Raw genomic sequence first — 20,518 nt, forward strand, 5'->3', positions numbered from 1 at the left:
TCCAGTCCAACCCCATTCTCTGCCAGGCAGGCACAATCAAAGCCCTCCCGACAGATGGCCCTCCAGCCTCTGAATCTACTTCAGTAGAGTCTCGCTTATCCAACATTCACTTATCCAACATTCTTTATTATCCAATGCAGTTTGCCTTTTAGTAGTCAATGTTTTTGCAGTCAATTTTTCAATACATTGTGAAGTTTTGGTCCCAAATTCGTAATTACTACATAGTAATTACTGTGTATTGAACTGCTTTTTCTGTCCATTTGTTGTAAAACATGATGTTTTGGTGCTCATAATGTAATTTGATGTTTAATAGGCTTTTCCTTAATCCCTCCTTATTATCCAACAATTCCGCTTATCCAACATTCTGCCGGCCCCTTTATGTTGGATAAGTGAGACTCTACTGTAGTTGCAAGAGTCCCCAGGGGCCATCTAGTCCAACCCCTCTCTCTGCCAGGCAGGAAAGCATAATCAAAGACCTCCTGACAGATGGCCAGCCTTTGTTCGTGTTTTTATGTCCAAGGCACTATGTATTTATTTATTTTATTACAAACATTTATATCCTGCCCTTCTCACCCCCAAGGGGGGACTCAGCTGTTTGTAGTGCTGTTTGTAAGTTGCGGGATATAAATATGGTAAATAATAGTAAGAAAATTGCACAGACAGACTACAAACAGAGGCACAATTATGTGGCCCAAATGCTTCATTGGAACTTATGCCTCAAGTACCACCTGCCAGCAGCAAAGAACTGGTGGGATCACAAACCTGCAAAAGTATTGGAAAATGAGCACCCAAAGATACTGTGGGACTTCTGGATCCAGACTGACAAAGTTCTGGAACAAAACACACCAGACATCACAGTTGTGGAAAAGAAAAAGGTTTGGATCATTGATGTCGCCATCCCAGGTGACAGTCGCATTGACGAAAAACAACAGGAAAAACTCAGCCGCTATCAGGACCTCAAGACTGAACTTCAAAGACTCTGGCAGAAACCAGTACAGGTGGTCCCAGTGGTGATGGGTGCCGTGCCAAAAGATCTCAGCCGGCATTTGGAAACAATAGACATTGACAAAATTACGATCTGCCAACTGCAAAAGGCCACCCTGCTGGGATCTGCTCGCATCATCCGAAAATACATCACATAGTCCTAGACACTTGGGAAGTGTTCGACTTGTGATTTTGTGATACGAAATCCAGCATGTCTATCTTGTTTGCTGCGTCATAATATAATAATAATAATAATAATAATAATAATAATAATAATAATAATAATAATAATAATAATAATATCCAGAGAAGGCCTTGCTGCCTTCCTTTTCTGGAATGGCTTCTGTTGGTGATAGCGGAGGAAAGGGCCTTTGTTCAGTGCCTCTCATACCAGTCATTTATATAAAAAAGGATCTAAATAGAAATTAAAAGGAAAGTGAGGTGTGTCTGCAATGTATATTCAGCCATTCAACAGCGGAGCCTTTGCTTTATTATAATCCAGAGGTTCAAGGTGGACTTGCAAAAAGCGTTCTCTCAGGTGCTGATCTGAGCACCTCATTTGGGGAAAGTGTGTGTGCGGATTTCTGACCTGTTCTTTATCTGGGTTGTTGTGTGTTTTCCGGGCTGTCTGGCCATGTTCCAGAAGCATTCTCTCCTGACGTTTTGCCCACATCTATGGCAGGCATCCTCAGGCTGTGATGCCCTCAAGAACAAAGTCGCCCCTTTCCTTGCCGATGAACCATGTTTTCTATTTATGGCACAGCCTTGGTCTTTTGCCTGTGTGCAGATGAGTGGAAAATAAGCTGTTAATAGCTCGGAAATTACCAATTTTCTGTTAATTAGCCGCAGCTCGGCAGCCGCCGCTTTCCTTTTTAAAAAAATTAAATATTGCAGTCGTTAAGCACTCATTAGCGTTATATAGCGACTATAATCTCTGTGGAATACGTTTGCCTGGGGAAGGGACTGGCTCCTGTTACCATTGCTGACGTTTCGCCTGCATCTGTGGCAGGCATCCTCAGAGGTTGTGAAGTACAGTAGAGTCTCACTTATACAAGACTTGCTTATCCAAGGTTCTGGATTATCCAAGGCATTTTTGTAGTCAATGTTTTCAATATATCGTGATATTTTGGTGCTAAATTCGTAAATACAGTAATTACAACATAACATTCCTGCGTATTGAACTACTTTTTCTGTCAAATGATGCTTTGGTGCTTAATTGGTGCTTAATTTGTAAAATCATAACCTCATTTCATGTTTAATAGGCTTTTCCTTAATCCCTCATTATCCAAGATACTCGCTTATCCAAGGTTCTGCCGGCCTGTTTAGCTTGGATAAGTGAGACTCTACTGTATGTTGGAAACTAGCCCAGTAGGGTTTATATATCTGTGTAATAATGTCCAGGGTGGGAGAAAGAACTCTTGTCTGTTTTAGGTAGGTATGAATGTTGCTATTGGCCACCTTGATTAGCATTGAATAGCCTTGCAGCTTCAAAGCCTGGCTGCTTCCTGTCTGGGGGAATCCTTTGTTGGTAGGTCTTAGCTGGCCCTGATTGTTTCCGGTCTGGGATTCCTGTTTTCTGAGTACAGTGTTCCTTCACTTTTCGCGGATTCACTGTTTTGCGGTTTTTCAATCAACTCTAAAAGACTATTATAAATCACTAGCTGTGCCCGGCCACGCATTGCTGTGGCAAAGTGGTGGTGGTATTGGTTAAAAATTGTTGTGTAATTTTTATTTGACGTTATTTGCAAATTTTTAAATTAATTTTATTGTAAGTTATATTTTTATTTATTATATTTTATTATTTTCTTGTATTATTTTTAGTTATTTTCTGTTATTATAGTATTTTATTGTATTAATTTTTAGTGTTTTTAATTATTTTTTATTGGGTTGCTAGGAGACCAAGTTGGAGGAGCTTAGCCTTCTAACTGGCAGCAATTGGATAAAAACAATTATTCCTCTCTCTCTAATTAGGACTTTATTTTTCTTTTCTTTTTGTTGTATCAACCTAGAGGCGTGGATGATGGGTTGTGTTGTCAAATTTCGAGGTTGGGGGGCCTGTAGTTTTGTTGTTTTGTGGGTCGCTGTGATGCCATCACTCTTTTATATATATAGATAAAAAATTACAATTTACAGCCTAAGGAAGGAGAAGTCAAAGGGAGAGAAAAAGAGCCCAAGCGGCAACGAGAGGAGAAGGAGGCGATTTATCAACACACGATTGGTTGATAAAGACTTAAAATAGTGTATAACTACTAAAATAATGTATAAATATTAAAATAAATATAGTGTCCCCACTTCGCGGATTTTCACTTATTGCGGGTGGTCCTGGAACCTAACCCCAGTGATAAGTGAGAGAACACTGTATTGCTCTTTATTTACTCTCCTGATTTTAGAGGGTTTTTAAAATACTGGTAGCCAGATTGTGTTCATTTTCATGGTTTCCTCCTTTCTGTTGAAATTGTCCACCTGCTTGTGGATTTCAGTTACTTCTCTGTGTCGTCTGACATGGTGGTTGTTAGAGTGTCAGAGCTTGAGATGCTCTGCATCTGTGTTTTAGATGGATTGGGAATCAGCTGTAATAGGCAGTAAGAGCACCTAAAGCTTCAGAGAGCTTCTGTTCAACCATTTCAAAGCTCTCTGCTTGAGCGGTGATGGCACGATTGTGTTGTCGAAGGTTTTCATGGCCGGGATCACAGGGTTGTTGTATGTTTTTTGGGCTGTATGGCCATGTTCCAGAAGTATTCTCTCCTGACGTTTCGCCCACATCTATGGCAGGCATCCTCAGAGGTTGTGAGGAATATATGTCCATGTTCCAGAAGTATTCTCTCCTGACATTTGGCCCACATCTGTGGCAGGCATCCTCAGAGGTTGTGAGGAATATATATCCATGTTCCAGAAGTATTCTCTCCTGACGTTTCGCCCACATCTATGGCAGGCATCCTCAGAGGTTGTGAGGAATATATGTCCATGTTCCAGAAGTATTCTCTCCTGACGTTTTGCCCACATCTGTGGCAGGCATCCTCAGAGGTTGTGAGGAATATATATCCATGTTCCAGAAGTATTCTCTCCTGACGTTTCGCCCACATCTATGGCAGGCATCCTCAGAGGTTGTGAGGAATATATGTCCATGTTCCAGAAGTATTCTCTCCTGACGTTTTGCCCACATCTGTGGCAGGCATCCTCAGAGGTTGTGAGGAATATATATCCATGTTCCAGAAGTATTCTCTCCTGACGTTTCGCCCACATCTATGGCAGGCATCCTCAGAGGTTGTGAGGAATATATGTCCATGTTCCAGAAGTATTCTCTCCTGACATTTGGCCCACATCTGTGGCAGGCATCCTCAGAGGTTGTGAGGAATATATATCCATGTTCCAGAAGTATTCTCTCCTGACGTTTCGCCCACATCTATGGCAGGCACCCTCAGAGGTTGTGAGGAATATATGTCCATGTTCCAGAAGTATTCTCTCCTGACGTTTTGCCCACATCTGTGGCAGGCATCCTCAGAGGTTGTGAGGTTTGGAGATACTAAGCAAGGAAGATTGTAGTTCTCGGGCTGTGGCGCAGGCTGGAGAGCAAGCCAGCTGTAACCAGCTGCAATGAATCACTCTGACCAGGAGGTCATGAGTTCGAGGCCCGCTCGGAGCCTATGTTTGTCTTGTCTTTGTTCTATGTTAAAAGGCATTGAATGTTTGCCTATATGTGTAATGTGATCCGCCCTGAATCCCCTTCGGGGTGAGAAAGAAGGGCGGAATATAAATGCTGTAAATAATAAATACAGTAGAGTCTCACTTATCCAACACTCGCTTATCCAATGTTCTGGATTATCTAACGCATTTTTGTAGTCAATGTTTTCAATATATCGTGATATTTTGGTGCTAAATTCAAAAATACAGTAATTACAGTAGAGTCTCACTTATCCAACATAAACAGGCCGGCAGAACGTTGGATAAGTGAATATGTTGGATAACAAGGAGAGATTAAGGAGAAGCCTATTAAACACCAAATTAAGTTACGATTTTACAAATTAAGCACCAAAACATCATGTTAGACAACAAATTTGGCAGAAAAAGTAGTTCTATACGCAGTAATGCTACATAGTAATTACTGTATTTATGAATTTAGCACCAAAATATCACGATATATTGAAAACATTGACTCCAAAAATGCGTTGGATAATCCAGAATGTTGGATAAGCGAGTGTTGGATAAGTGAGACTCTACTGTACTACATAGCATTACTGCGTATTGAACTACTTTTTCTACCAAATTTGTTGTAAAGCATGATGTTTTGGTGCTTCATTTGTAAAATCATAACCTAATTTGATGTTTAATAGGCTTTTCCTTAATGCCTCCTTATTATCCAACATATTTGCTTATCCAACATTCTGTCGGCCCGTTTATGTTGGATAAGTGAGACTCTACTGTAATAATAATAATAAGAAGAAGAATAATATATCTGTGGAAAGTCCAGGATGAGAGAAGAACTCTGTCAGTTGGAGGCCAGTGTGAATGTTGTAGTTAATCACCTTAATTAGCATTGAAAAGCTTCATCTCCTGGCTTCTTCCTGCCTTTGTTCAGAGTCATTAGCTGCCCCTGGTTCCCATGTCTGGAACTCTTTTGTTTTCAGAGTGTTGCTTCTTATTTACTGTTCTGATTTTTGAGTTTTTTTTTAATACTGGTAGACAGATTGTGTTCATTTTCATGGTTTCCTCCCTTCTGTTGAAGTTGTCCACATGCTTGTGGATTTCAGTGGCTTCTCTGTGTAGTCTGACATGATAGTTATTGGAGTGGTCCAGCATTTCTGTGTTCTCAGATAATATACTGTGTCCAGGCTGGTTCATCAAGTGCTCTGCTATGGCTGATTTCTCTGGTTGAATTAGTCTGCAACTCTTCTCTGTTGGATGCCAGTGTGAATGTTGTAATTAATCACCTTTGTTAGCATTAAATGGCCTTCCCACCCTCGCATCCTGGCCTGGCGGAATCCTTTGTTCAGAGTTGTTAGCTGCCCCCTGATTGATTCCTGTCTGGAATTTTTCTGTTTACTGTTCTGATTTTGGAGTCTTTTTTTAATACTGGTAGCCAGATTGTGTTCATGTTCATGGTTTCCTCCTTTCTGTTGAAGTTGTCCACATGCTTGTGGATTTCAATGGTTTATCTGACATGATAGTTGTTGGAGGCCAGATTGTTTGGGATTGTGGCGATGGTGGGAAGCAAGGAAGATGTGTGCGGCAAGCGTAGGTACACGTTGAGCTTTCGGGCAGAAACGTGGAGGAGGGGAGGAAGCCTGGAGAGTTTCCCATCCCTCCGCCGCTGCACCTCCAGTAATAGCTTCATCGTTAAAGTGATTAATGCGGCCTTTAGAGCGCTTGCTTCCCGACCAAATTGTATTAAAAGTCAGGCTGATATCTGCAGGGATTCCGGTGGGGGAAGCGAGAGAGCGAGGAAGAACAGGAGGGCGAGGAGGGGGCTTTGACCCGGGGATTTAGGGTGTCTTGGGGTGGATAATGCCACCACGGTGGGTGGCCATTTCCTCTCTCTCCCCCCCCCCCCCCCATACGTGTTATTCTCCTCTCTCACCAAGAAGCGGATTTGGCAGGCCAAGGTTCACATTCCTCCGCCGCCGTGTGATGCTCTCTGGGTGGGCTTGACCGAGTGGCCCCTCTGGAGAGCACGGCCTTTGTGGCTAATCCAGGCAGACAGGAGAGAAGGGGAGGTAAAATATTCAATGGCTTGAAAGTTGGGTTCGAATCCAACCAGGGAGAGCGCTGATGAGCTCCCTCTGTCAGCTCCAGCTCCACGCGGAGCTGACAGAGGATGGACAAAACATCAAAATCCCCTGGGCAACGTTCTTGCAGATGGCCAATTCTCTCTGCAGTTTCTCAAGTCGCTCCTGACACAAAAAAGTGGAACATAATGGGATCTAGAAGTTGATGTTATCTAGGTGGAACATGATGGGAGCTAGAAGAAGTTGATGTTCTCCAGATGGAACATCATGGGACCTAGAAGAAGTTGATGTTCTCTAAGTGGAAAATCATGGGGTCTAGAAGTTGATGTTCTCTAGGTGGAACATGATGGGAGCTAGAAGATAGAAGAAGTTGATGTTCTCTAAGTGGAACATCATGGGGTCTAGAAGAAGTTGATGTTCTCTAGGTGGAACGTCATGGGGTCTAGAAGTTGATGTTCTCTGGGTGGAACATGATGGGAGCTAGAAGAAGTTGATGTTCCCTACGTGGAACATTATGGGGCCTAAAAGTTGATGTTCTCTAAGTGGAACATTATGGGGCCTAGAAGAAGTTGATGTTCTCCAGATGGAACATTATGGGAGCTAGCAGAAATTGATATTCTCTAGGTGGAACATGATGGGAGCTAGAAGAAGTTGATGTTCTCTAGGTTCTCTACGTGTCCGACACTGGGCGTTGGTGCTCATCTCTATTTCTACGTCTAAGAGCCAGCGTTGTCCGTAGACATCTCCAAAGTCATGTGGCCACTGGCATGATGGCATGGAGTGCCGTTACCTTCCCGCCGGAGCGGTACCTATCGATCTACTCACATTTGCATGCTTTCGAACTGCTAGGTTGGCGGAAATGGGGCTATCGGCGGGAGCTCACCCCGCTCTCCAGATTCATTGTCCATAGACCCCTCCAAGTGTCCTTCTTCAGAGGTTGTGCAGTATACATTCTCTCTTCCTTTTCCTCCTTTTTCCTACCTGCCGACATTTGGGGTGGCCCAGTAATAAGCGGATGCGAGGACGGCCGACCCGCTGTCCCAACACATCCTGCTCATTAGAGCTTTGCTAATAACGCCGTGCGCTCTCATTAGCGTCCCCCATAAAGGATGGGAGGGAGAGGAAGCCAGCGACGGGCGAGAGAGGACAACGTCTTCCCATGCTCTTCCCGGGCGCAGAAACCCCGTATTAAATTGGCGTAATATGATTACGCGCCGGATAAATGAAGAAACCCGCTCAAGTTCATTAGAGGTGCGCCGTCGCCTAATGCGGACAGATCGCTCATTACGGGCCCAGCCTGGGGAGACGGTGCCTCCTCCTCCTCCTCGGCCGCCGCTCTTCTTCTTCTTCTTCTTTGCCGGCTTTAATTGCCTCCTGACAAGGCAATCCACCACCTCTCCCCAAGCCATTAATAACCGCCCGCAGCACAAGCCGCCCCTCCTGGAGCTCCGTCAGCCGGTAAATGAGAGGAATGCCTCCGTTGCCGCCTCTCCCCACCGCGGCGGCAGACAGGCCATTGATCAAATCTGGCAGGCGCGGGAGGCCATCCTGCGCTCCACCGCCCGCCTGCCTGCCTGCCGTTCCCGGAAATTCGATGTGGCTCTGGCCCAAGGCCCCCCTGCCCTCGACCTTTTCTCTTAGCATCACCAATCCATTCCGCAATTGGAGACGGGGCGATGGGTTGAGGCTGAGAGGCACAAACTCAAAACCTCTGGATGCTCCGAAAGCCACACTGCCACCTTCACTGTGGCAACAACACTGACCCTTATGTTCCAGCTAGCTCTTCTATGTGCCACAAAATCCCTTGCCAAGGCGCAAGACAAAGCATATCTGACCCTTATCTGGATTGCTGTGCATTTTCAAGTCTTCTTATATTTTTGCAAGGCCTTTGGGAGAAGTTTGTTACTCTATGATTTGTTGTCTTGGGGCTTGTTTGGTTTTTGCTGAAACATTAGCTCCTTTGAAGTGTAAGCCGACCCGAATATAAGCCGAGGCACCTAATTTTACCACCAAAAAAAACGGGAAAACATTGACTCCAGTATAAGCCGAGAGTGATAAATTTCAGAAATAAAAACAGATACAGTAGAGCAAGTTCCCAAACTTTTAAAACAGGGGGCCAGTTCATGATCCTTCAGACCGTTCGAGGGCCAGACTATAGTTGGCCACCAAGCAATAATAATTAACAACAACAACAACAACAAATAGGGTTGGAATAGACCCTTTGGGCCATTGAGTCCAACCTCCTTCTGCCTCTGTGCACCGAAAGCACAAGCATAGCATCCCTGACAGATGGCCACCCAGCCTCAATGTTAATAATAATAATAAAGAGGGTTGGAAGAGACCCCTTGGGCCATTGAGTCCAATCCCCTTCTGCCTTTGTGCACCGAAAGCACAAGCAAAGCACCCCTGACAGATGGCCACCCAGCCTCAATGTTAATAATAAATAAATAAATAAATAAATAAATAATGGTTGTAAGAGACCCCTTGGGTCATTTAGCCCAACCCGCTTCTGCCCTTGTGCCATGAGGGTCGGATAAATAGCTTCGATGGGCTGCATCCAGCCCCCGGGCCTTAGTTTGGGGACCCCTGCAGTAGAGTCTCACTTATCCAACATAAACGGGCCGGCAGAACATTGGATAAGCGAATATGTTGGATAACAAGGAGAGATTAAGGAGAAGCCTATTAAACATCAAATTAGGTTATGATTTTACAAATTAAGCACCAAAACATCATGTTAGACAACAAATTTGGCAGAAAAAGTAGTTCAATACGCAGTAATGCTATGTAGTAATTACTGTATTCACGAATTTAGCACCAAAATATCACGATATACTGAAAACATTGACTACAAAAATGCATTGGATAATCCAGAACCTTGGATAAGTGAGACTCTACTGTATATGTAAAGCATATAATAATATATGCAAAGCAAAGTGAAGAACCTGCTTTGATTGAAGTCAAAAATCAGAAACTCCTCAAAGCACAGCAGACAAAAAACCAGTACAAGAAAACCGCACTACAAACTAGAGCTGACAGCTGGCACAACAAAACACTGCATGGAAAGTTCCTTGACAAAATTGAAGGAAAAGCTGACAAGGAGAAGACCTGGCTCTGGCTCACGAATGGGACCCTGAAGAAGGAGACAGAAGGCCTGATCCTTGCAGCCCAGGAGCAAGACATCAGGACAAAGGCAATTCAGGCCAAGATTGAAAAATCAGCTGATGACCCAAAATGCAGACTGTGCAAGGAAACCGACGAAACCATTGATCATATCCTCAGCTGCTGTAAGAAAATCGCACAGACAGACTCCAAACAGAGGCACAACTATGTGGCCCAAATGATTCATTGGAACTTATGCCTCAAGTACCACCTCCCTGCAGCAAAGAACTGGTGGGATCACAAACCTGCAAAAGTCTTGGAAAATGAGCACGCAAAGATACTGTTGGACTTCCGAATCCAGACTGACAAAGTTCTGGAACACAACACACCAGACATCACAGTTGTGGAGAAGAAAAAGATCTGCATCATTGATGTCACCATCCCAGGTGACAGTCGCATTGACGAAAAACAACAGGAAAAACTCAGCCGCTATCAGGACCTCAAGATATATCATTCCACAGATATATCAACCTCACGTAGTTTCCAACAGACATCACAACCTCCGAGGATGCCTACCATAGATGTGGGCGAAACGTCAGGAGAGAATGCTTTTGGAACATGGCCAGACAGCCTAGAGAACGCACAGCAAATGAGAGTGACAGCTATCCCCAAGACACCTGTGTGCTTCTTCTGACGTTCCTAATTCTCGTTTCCATTTGAAAACACAATCACATCAAGTCAGTTTCACGTCTGGTAGCCAGGACATCTCTATCCTACAATTACATATTCAGGACTTCTTCCAGGGAACTCCTTAAGATTTACCTACTTCAAAGGAGCTAATGTTTCAGCAAAAACCAAACAAGCCCCAAGACAACAAATCATAGAGTAACAAACCTCTCCCAAAGGCCTTGCAAAAATCTAAGAACAGCCCTGCTGGCTCAGTTGAAAAGCCAGTCTAATCCACCCGCCTGCCTCTGACAACATGGAAAACTACAAGGAGGAGATGGATGCAGCGCTACCCCTCTCCCCCCAAAAACCTCCATTCCTCAGTCCACGAGTCCAAGCTGTGGATGTTATATACCAGTGGAATGATGTCCAAGGTGGGATAAACTCTTGTCTGTTTGAGGCAAGTGTGAATGTTGCATTTGGCCACCTTGATTGGCATTGAATTGCCTGACAGCTTCAAAGCCTGGCTGCTTCCTATTTCGGGGGATCCTGTGTTAGCCGTCCCTTAGCAATGGATGATAAACACGGTCAAAACCTAAACTTTCAATGTTAAACCCTTGTGAGAGCTGAACTGCTGACCTGAAGGTTGGTTTGCTGACCTGAAGGTTGCCAGTTTGAATCTGTGAGTTGGGGTGAGCTCCCGTCTGTCGGCTCTAGCTTGCGGGGACAAGAGAGAAGCCTCCCAGCTAACACATCCAGTTGTCCCCTGGGCAATTTGTACCATGCTTGTATTGTAGTCAGATTGCATCATCCAGAGTGTGTGATAGTGTGTAAAGAGTTAATCACTAATGAGCCATGATGACCTTGGGTGTGTGGCTGGAACTAGGGAGTATCCAGACACAAGAGTATGTGCATATCTATTGCATTGAGTTTGAGTCAAGTTTGAGATCTGTTGGAGAACAGATCAGTCCTGTGTTTGTTTGTCGTCTGCAAGAGTCTGTGCTGTTTACTGCTCCGTTCAGTAAAGCTTTGTATATTGCTTTTACTGACGTCTCGGAAGTGTCGCTTCATTCTGCGCTCCATTGCTTTTCATACTACTACTGCTGCAATACTCTGACATTTAGTCCTCAGGCCTCTCAGGAGAGTTATAGAGGCTCAGCCCCGTCTTGGGTTCTTGGAAGGAGGCCCCGCCCCATTCCCTAGCTCCGCCCTCTGTCCCAACAAGTGCCTCAGGAGAGGTATAGATCCTCAGCCCTGTCTCAGGCTCATGGGAAGAAGCCATGCCCCCTCCCCTAGCCCCGACCTTTAATCCTAAAAGGCCTCTCAGGAGAGGTATAGATGTTCAGCCCTGTCTCAGGCTCTTCGGAAGAAGCCACGCCCCCACCCCTAGCCCCGCCCTTTAGTCCTAAAAACCTCTCAGGAGAGATATAGAAGCTCAGCCCTGTCTCAGGCTCTTGGGAAGAGGACCCGCCCCCGCCCCTAGCCCCGTCCTTTAGTCCTAAAAGGCCTCTCAGGAGAGATGTAGAGGCTCAGCCCTGTCTCAGGCTCTTGGAAGGAGGCCCCACCTCCACCCCTAGTCCCGCCCTTTAGTCCTAAAAGGCCTCTCAGGAGAGATATAGAGGCCCAGCCCTATCTCGGGCTGTTGAAGGAGGCCCCGCCCCCTCCCCTAGCCCCGCCCTTTAGTCCTAAAAGGCCTCTCAGGAGAGATGTAGAGGCTCAGCCCTGTCTCAGGCTCTTGGAAGGAGGCCCCACCCCCACCCCTAGTCCCACCCTTTAGTCCTAAAAGGCCTCTCAGGAGAGATATAGAGGCTCAGCCCTGTCTCAGGCTCTTGGGAAGAGGCTCCGCCCCTACCCCTAGCCCCGCCCTTTAGTCCTAAAAGGCCTCTCAGGAGAGATGTAGAGGCTCAGCCCTGTCTCAGGCTCTTGGAAGGGGCCCCCGCCCCCATATTGTAATAGGTGCCATCACTGCACTATTACAATATAGACGGCCAATTCTCTGACACCAGAAGTGACGTGCAGTGTGGGGCTTCCATAGGGACCAGGAATCAATCAAGGCTTTGGCTTTGCCACGGAGCAGTCAGGCTGGAGCGAGCACTCATCCTTTTCCTGCCATCCGCCAGTGGTGATGAATGGGGAAAGCGATGGTCTTTTTGTTTCCCCGGCTCTCCTGCTCCTCGAGATAGGGCTGCTCAGGGGCTTGTCGACATTAACTGCTGCAGGAGGCTCCGATCGCCATCCATCTTTCCTTTGGACGGGGGAGAAGGTGGGGCCAAAGCGTCCGGGAAGGGTCTGTATTTTTGGGTCTCCAATAAATACGGGAAATTAATTCTCTTTCCATTATAATGGAGTTTGTTGGGATGACGGCGGCGTTTGTTGTTTGCGTTGAGTTTGATCAACGGCACCTTCCGAGGTCAACAAATGGTCATCTGCAAATAATGAAACGATCCAGCCGTAATGCAATGTTTATTTTCCCTCTATATGCTACTGAACCAAGAATCACTTCCTTTTCATATAGAGTCTCACTTATCCAACGTTCTGGATTATCCAATGCATTTTTGTAGTCAATGTTTTCAATGCATTGTTTTATTTTGGATGTCAGGTGATGCAATACTGACCAAAGAGTATACTGTATATACTCGAGTATAAGCCTAGTTTTTCAGTCCTTTTTTAAGACTGAAAAAACCCCCTCGGCTTATACTCAGATGAGGGTCCTGGTTGGCTTATACAGTAGAGTCTCACTTATCCAACATAAACGGGCTGGCAGAATGTTGGATAAGCAAATATGTTGGATAATAAGGAGGCATTAAGGAAAAGCCTATTAAACATCAAATTAGGTCATGATTTTACAATTTAAGCACCAAAACATCATGTTATACAACAAATTTGACAGAAAAAGTAGTTCAATACGCAATAATGTTATGTTGTAATTACTGTATTTACGAATGTAGCACCAAAATATCATGATGTATTGAAAACATTGACTACGAAAAATGCATTGGATAATCCAGAATGTTGGATAAGTGAGTTTACTGTACTTATATTATTTTACTCTATTATTATTATCCACACTTTTGAGGATTATTATTATTATTATTATTATTATTATTATTATTATTAATACATTTATTATTTCACTCTGATCTTATTATTATTGCATTTATTATTTTACTCTATTATTACATGTATTATTTTCATGTATTTATTATTATTATTATTACATGTATTATTTTACTTATTATTATTAAAAGGATACATAAGCACATTTACATTGAAGAAGATGAGAATAATGATTTGATCAGAGATGGACAGACTTATCTTAAATTTGAGCTTGATGTAAATATTCAAAAACATTGAACCTACTGATGTCTCTATTCATGTAATTTTATTGGTATCTATTTTTATTTCTGAAATTTACCACCCTCGGCTTGTACTGGAGTCAATGTTTTCCCAGTTTTTTTGGTGGTAAAATTAGGTGCCTCGGCTTATATTCAGGTCGGCTTATACTCAAATATATAGGCATTTTTATTTCTGAAATTTACCACCCTCGGCTTATACTGGAGTCAATGTTTTCCCAGTTTTTTTGTGGTAAAATTAGGTGCCTCGGCTTATATTCGGGTTGGCTTATGCTCGAGTATATACGGTAGTTCCTCCTCTTTTTCTGATCTGAGACTCTTCCCATCCTTACCTCTCACTGTGATATGACTTGTCCTCCTCTTCTAAGTGAGACTTCTGGTTTAACACAATGTTTTCTTTTATTTTCTGCAGGCAAATCCAAGTCCAAAAAGGGCAGCCTAGACAAGGCATCGGGTGGCAGCAGCGAGGAGGAGGAAGACGAAGATGACGATGAAGGAGAATATGAAGTGCAGGACGATGATGAAGAGGAGGAAGAAAACTGGAGTGATTCAGATGGTAAGTAGGTTAATGGTTATAACTGGCAGGGATAACAACTTCATGTTTGTTACGTCGGCAGTGTAAAGTTACTGTTATGGGGCATTATTAGAGCAATTTGAGTGGAATTTCTCATATTTTAGACCTCTTATCAACCTTGTGTGTAGGACTCTATGAGAAGCCATGAACAACACAACAAATTACAGTTGAGTCTCACTTATCCAAGACTCGCTTATCCAACGTTCTGAATTATCCAGAATTGTCACTGCACTAACGGAGGTCCCAATTCAAGCTGGGAAGGAGAAGAGCTCATGCAGAAAACCCTAAAAAGGAGAAGAACTGAATGCGAGTGCACAATTTCACCTCCCTCTACCTTGCCAGGTTGGCAGCTGCCAAGAAGCGGCTCCGAAGCCTGGCAAGGAAACGCCGTCAAGTGCTCGCAGCTCCCGTCTCGGCTGCTCATCTATTCCGGGCATCAGGAGAGGGGCTCCGGTGCCAACCCTCCGCCATCTGCCACCGTGAATCACTCCGTGGCTCCCTCCCTCATTTTCGACTTCAGAGAAACCAGGCTGAAGAAAGAGAGCACATATCTAATGTCTTTTCCGCCAGCCTGGCCCAATCTGAAATGGTAGAGTCACTGCCGCATCCCAAAAACAACTCGGATATGGTCAAAACTGACTAATCAATAAAGAGTTTATTTTAAAAAAAAAACTCGGAAACTGGGGCACAATAGCCAAAGGCTCTGACTCTCTCAGCGGATTCCCCCAGGCTTTGAAGTTGCAAGGCCATTCAATGCGAATCAAGCTGCCCAATTGCAACATTTACAGACAAGAGTTCTTTCTCCCGCCCTGGACATTCGACAGTTATATCAACCCCACTTGCCTAGTTTCCAACAGACCTCACAACCTCTGAGGATGCCCGCCATAGATGTGGGCGAAATGTCAGGAGAGAATGCTTCTGGAACATGGCCAGACAACCCAGAAAACTCACAACAACCCACTATCTCAAGGCCTGAGCCAAGTTTGGAAAGTTGCATTCCGAAGGTAATTATTGAATCACTTCATCACCACTGCTTAAGTATGGTGTAAACTACACGTAGAGTCTCACTTATCCAAGCTAAACAGGCCGGCAGAACGTTGGATAAGCAAATATCTTATCCTCAATTCATGTAATTTTATTGCCATCTATTTTTATTTCTGAAATTTACCACCCTCGGCTTATACTGGAGTCAATGTTTTCCCAGTTTTTTTGTGGTAAAATTCGGTGCCTCGGCTTATATTCGGGTCGGCTTATACTCAAGTATATAGGCATTTTTATTTCTGAAATTCACCACCCTCGGCTTATACTGGAGTCAATGTTTTCCCAGTTTTTTTGTGGTAAAATTAGGTGCCTAGGCTTATATTCAGGTCGGCTTATACTCGAGTATATACAGTATATTCTTCCTGACTTGCAAGGGCTTCTCTCCCTTTTCAAAACACTTCCGTTGTTAAGAGGGAGGCTTTGGAAAAGAAAACACACTGTTAAGGGAGGGGAAGAGGCGAGAGAAATATATATTGCAAGACTCCGCTGCTCGGCCTTTTCAAGGCCGAGCAGCGGAGTCTTGCAATATATATTTCTCTCGCCTCTTCCCCTCCCTTAACAGTGTGTTTTCTTTTCCAAAGCCTCCCTTTGGAAGCCGAGGGAGGCTTTTTCAGGTCAAAAAAACTCAGCTTATCTTCAAGTATATATGGCAACTACTTACTTTGCACTAGTTGCTTCCAGGTTATGTCATATGCCCAGAAAGGTGAGAGATTCTTTCAAATGTTGTCTGTGGTTTCGGCATGTTTCTGGCCTCTGAATGGTAATACGAGTGTCGTCACTCACTCCATCTCCTGTCTGGGAGATGCAGCAGTCCATAATAAATTAATTAGTGCTTGTCATTAATTAGCAATGAGCAATGACTGCCACCTTCTCTCCCTGACAAGGCAGGATTTACACCTCTTTGTACTCTTTCTTCTTCAGGGGAAGGCGATGGCGGGGCCAAGCCCAAGGGAGCCAGGAAACGGCTGTCCGCGGCCGAACTGCGACAACTGGCCCAGGGACCCGAGGACGTGGTGGAAGAGCTGAACTTCTCCGACGAGGAGGGCGATTGACAGCCGGTTGGTCGGGACCCGAGGAGTGGCAGGACCTTGCTCCATTGGAATGTGAAAACCTTCTCTAGCGAACTTTTAATGGGTTTGGGGAGAAACAGTAAAATTTGCGGTTTGGCCAAGAGACTAAAGCCGCAATAAAAATCCACCTCTTTAAGTAACACAGGCCCCGAATCCCTTACACTGCCCCCTTCTTATGTAGAAGAATTAGATGTAGCTACTACTGCAACGCCAGAAATACAGCTTAGTGGTGTAACGTTAGTAAATGTGGACCCTTTCCACTCCCTTGGCAGCCACCTCTCCACAAAAGTCAACATTGAGGCTGAAATACAACACCGCCTGAGCTCTGCGAGTGCAGCATTTTTTTCCGAATGAAGCAGAGAGTGTTGATCTGGACATCCGTAGAGATACCAAGGTGCTTGTTTACAAAGCCATTGTCCTCCCAGCCCTGTTATACACCTGAGAGATGTGGAATGTCTATAGACGTCACACATTGTCAACATTGAGAGTGAAATACAACACCGCCTAAGCTCTGCGAGTACAGCATTTTTTCCGAATCAAGCAGAGAGTGTTGAGGATCTGGACATCCGTAGAGATACCAAGGTGCTTGTTTATAAAGCTATTATCCTCCCAAACCTGTTATACGCCTGAGATATGAAATGTCTATAGACGTCACACTTTGTCCTCATTCTCAAGTCAACATTGACACTGAAATACAACACCACCTGAGCTCTGCAAGTGCAGCATTTTTTCCGAATGAAGCAGAGAGTGTTTGAGGATCAGGACATCTGGAGGAGAACAAGGTGCTTGTTTATAAAGCTATTCACTTCCCAACCTTGTTATACACCTACGAAACGTGGACCATCTACAGACGTCACACTCAACTCCAGAAATGATTCCATCAGTGTTGCCTCTGAAAAATCCTGCAAATCTCTTGGGAAGATAGAGTGCTGGAAGAATACCACTAGCATTGAAGCTATGTTCCTACGCCATCAACTCCTCTGGACTGGCCATGTTTTCTGATCAAAGCAGTTACTCTACTCTGAACTCAAGAACAGAAAATGGAATGTTGGTGGACAGGAAAAGATGAGCGTAAAGCTAAACTTAATCACTGTGGCATAGACACCGAGAACTGGGAACTCTTGAGCGTTCTAATTGGAGGTCAGCTGTGACCAGCAGTGCTGTGGAATTGGAAGAGGCATGAATGGAGGACGAAAAGGAGAAATGTGCCAAGAGGAAACCAATGCCGTCACTGCGGAAGAACTTGCGTATCAAGAAGAGGCTGTACAATCACCTACGTATCCACAGCCAAGACACTACACTTGGAAGGCCATCATACTCGGACAACGAGGGATGCAAGTAAGGTTCTGCCTGAAACAATTGGTCCTAGTAGTTTGCATGTTATACATGCTGTGGTTTTCATTGTAGGAAGAGACTTAGACCCAGGTAGTGTGTGTCCTTTTGGCTCCCTGTTAGATGCCAACGGGCAAATCGGTGTCTGTCGGATTCACATCTACGAGGGCTATCCAGAAAGTAGATTACGTTTTGGAATGAACAAAGTATAGGAGAAAACATTTATAATATGCAGTTGAAAGCCACACCCAAATACCACTTCTCAACATAGTCGCCATTGAAATCTAGGCACTTCTCATAGTGATAAAAGAGTTTGGAAAGTCCTTCTCCACCAAACTTTGCCACTTGGCTTGCGTCCTTTCCCACAGCTACGCATGGATCGCTCTTCTAAGGTTTTGCAAATGCTTGTAAGGAAAGGTTATGGTGACCGTCTTTTGGGACAGGAAAGGTGTGCTTCTTGCAAAACCTTAGAAGAGTGATCCAGGACGAGCGTGGGGGAAAGTTGAGCACATGCACATGCGCAGCTGCGGGAAGAGACGCAAGCCAAGTGGTAAAGTTTGGTGGGGAAGGACTTTCCAAACTTTTATGAGAAGTGCCTAGATTTCAATGGGGACTATGTTGAGAAGTGGTATTTAGGCCTGGTAAATGTTTTCTCCTATACTTTGTTCATTTTTAATTCCAAAAGGTAATCTACTTTCTGGATAGCTCTCGTACATCCTTTTGGAAACCGCTCCCCATCAATATTGTAAAGAGACCCCATTCTCCTTCCATCAAAGACCACGCTTTTGAAACACTCAGCCAGCCTGCAGAGCAACCATTTTATAAATTAAGTGATTTCTTTTTTATTATTATTTAAATTGTTTTGTCCGAAAGCATTGGCCTCGAGGTGACAGATCGTTACCATTTACAATAGAAGATAAAGAAGCTAAGGTACCACCGAGCTATCTTTCTCTTGATTTCATTATTATTATTCTTTTTTGAAAAGGCAAACAAACCAACACAAAAGTCGAACGTGCAGGTGTTTTCAACCGAAAGGGCAAGTCGAGAGAAAGACGGACGAGCATCAATCACATGATTGTTTTCCACTACTGTACAAAGGGTGAGCCGGGGAGGGGGGCAAGTGCGGCGCAAGCGGGCTGCCCCATAGGCCTTCTCGGGTACCGATCCCTGGCCTCTGTGGGCCAAGTCCAATGTGCAACTCCATATCCTCTGCAACAAAGAACCACACACGCGCACATACACTCCCCACATACAAAATAAAAACGGGACACACGAGTTCTGTACACACATGGTTTGGGGAGCGGAGAACCGAGCCTGCGCCGCATCCCTCTCTCCCCTTTGTTCCCTAACACTATATTCATATTATTATTATTCTTCCAGTCTGCAGAGCGCAGAGAGAACGGAGTTCTTTGCAGTGTCGAAGCAGCAAAACCCTGAAATGCAAATTTCTTAAGCAACAAAACCGTACCGCACAGAGCTAGCTGCGTCGTACCATCCAAACAGAAGTAAACATGGACCAGAACGTTGGGTTCAGTTCGTCTGTCTTTGGTATTGTTTCGAAAGTTGTTAGCGATGCATAGACACCCCGAAGGAGGAACGGTTTGCACGTTCCGGCGAGGGACGCGTTTTACAAAAGCGGCGTGAGGAAAAGGGAGATTATAGTTGGCAACCAGAGGTCTCGAGCGTCTCCTCGGACGATGTCCCGGCTGCGTTTCCGTCAAGGCGGAACAAAGACCGTAGAAGTCCCTTCCCTCCCAGCGTGTCCCTTTCAAATTGCTTCCGAGAAATCTTTGGGTTGCTTCCGAGAAATCTTTGCCTGGCTCATCCTGAACGTCCCCATGTGTCCCAACCACTCGGACTCCTTGGAGTTCGTGTCGGTCTCGGCTCCGGAAATCCGAAAGACGAAGCAGGAGAGAGGCATCGGGAGAGTTAAGACGGCGGCTTGGCGGCATCACCGAGGCCCACTAGCAAGAGGTTTCCGTTTTCCTGCTTTGGCGAGATGCGGCTGGTGGGGAGGAGAGTGCTGTGGTAGGGAGAGGAGGCCACGCTTCCCGTGGAGGACGGGCGAAGCTCGGCAGGAGGCAAGTCGCGGTCGGTGGGTCGCAGGCCCGGAGGCTGCAGCGGGAAGGCCATGGGGAAGCTGGCCATGTACAACACGCGGCCAACCCTCTTGGCTACCTGCGGAAGAGACCAAACACACACATGGTATCAAAGAAATGGAGAAGCAGGAAAACTGGTACTAATCTCTTTTGGAGACAGCAGTCATGCCAGTGGCCACATGACCTTGGAGGTGTCTACGGACAACGCCGGCTCTTCGGCTGAGAAATGGAGACGAGCCCCAACCCCCCCAGAGTCGGTCACAACTGGACTTAACATCAGGGGAAACCTTTACCTTTACCTACTACGATGGCATAAACACACTTTGCTAAGTTGTATGTTCTTGGTGGGGGGTTGGACTGGATGGCCCATGAGGTCTCTTCCAACTCTACTATTCTATGATTCTATGTTTTCCGGGCTGTATGGCCATGTTCCAGAAGTATTCTCTCCTGATGTTTCGCCCACATCTATGGCAGGCATCCTCAGAGGTTGTGAGGAATATATTTATTTATTTATTTATTTGCGACATTTATATACCGCCCTTCTCACCCCGAAGGGGACTCAGGGCGGTTTACAAGT

General features: G+C 45.0%; 2 protein-coding genes across 7 annotated transcripts in view; one reads left to right on the top strand and one right to left on the bottom strand.

The window, feature by feature from the left end:
- The window catches only part of noc2l (NOC2 like nucleolar associated transcriptional repressor), a 73,623-nt gene extending 56,973 nt beyond the window's left edge, over positions 1 to 16,650 (top strand). Inside the window, exons 18-19 of the mRNA XM_062965939.1 lie at positions 14,238 to 14,381; positions 16,362 to 16,650. Coding sequence (XP_062822009.1) covers positions 14,238 to 14,381; positions 16,362 to 16,492 — 275 coding nt within the window. The 3' untranslated portion in view covers positions 16,493 to 16,650. The remainder of the gene's footprint in view (positions 1 to 14,237; positions 14,382 to 16,361) is intronic.
- A 1,996-nt stretch (positions 16,651 to 18,646) lies between these two features.
- Positions 18,647 to 20,518, bottom strand: part of samd11 (sterile alpha motif domain containing 11) — a 168,944-nt gene continuing 167,072 nt past the window's right edge. For 5 of the 6 annotated variants that reach the window (XM_062965934.1, XM_062965937.1, XM_062965935.1 and 2 more), the window contains one exon: positions 18,647 to 20,020. In XM_062965934.1, coding sequence (XP_062822004.1) covers positions 19,772 to 20,020 — 249 coding nt within the window. In that variant the 3' untranslated portion in view covers positions 18,647 to 19,771. The remainder of the gene's footprint in view (positions 20,021 to 20,518) is intronic. The other variant, XR_010001387.1, reaches the window with a different exon arrangement.

Source organism: Anolis carolinensis, unplaced genomic scaffold (assembly GCF_035594765.1).
Source record: "Anolis carolinensis isolate JA03-04 unplaced genomic scaffold, rAnoCar3.1.pri scaffold_15, whole genome shotgun sequence".
NCBI lineage: Eukaryota > Metazoa > Chordata > Lepidosauria > Squamata > Dactyloidae > Anolis > Anolis carolinensis.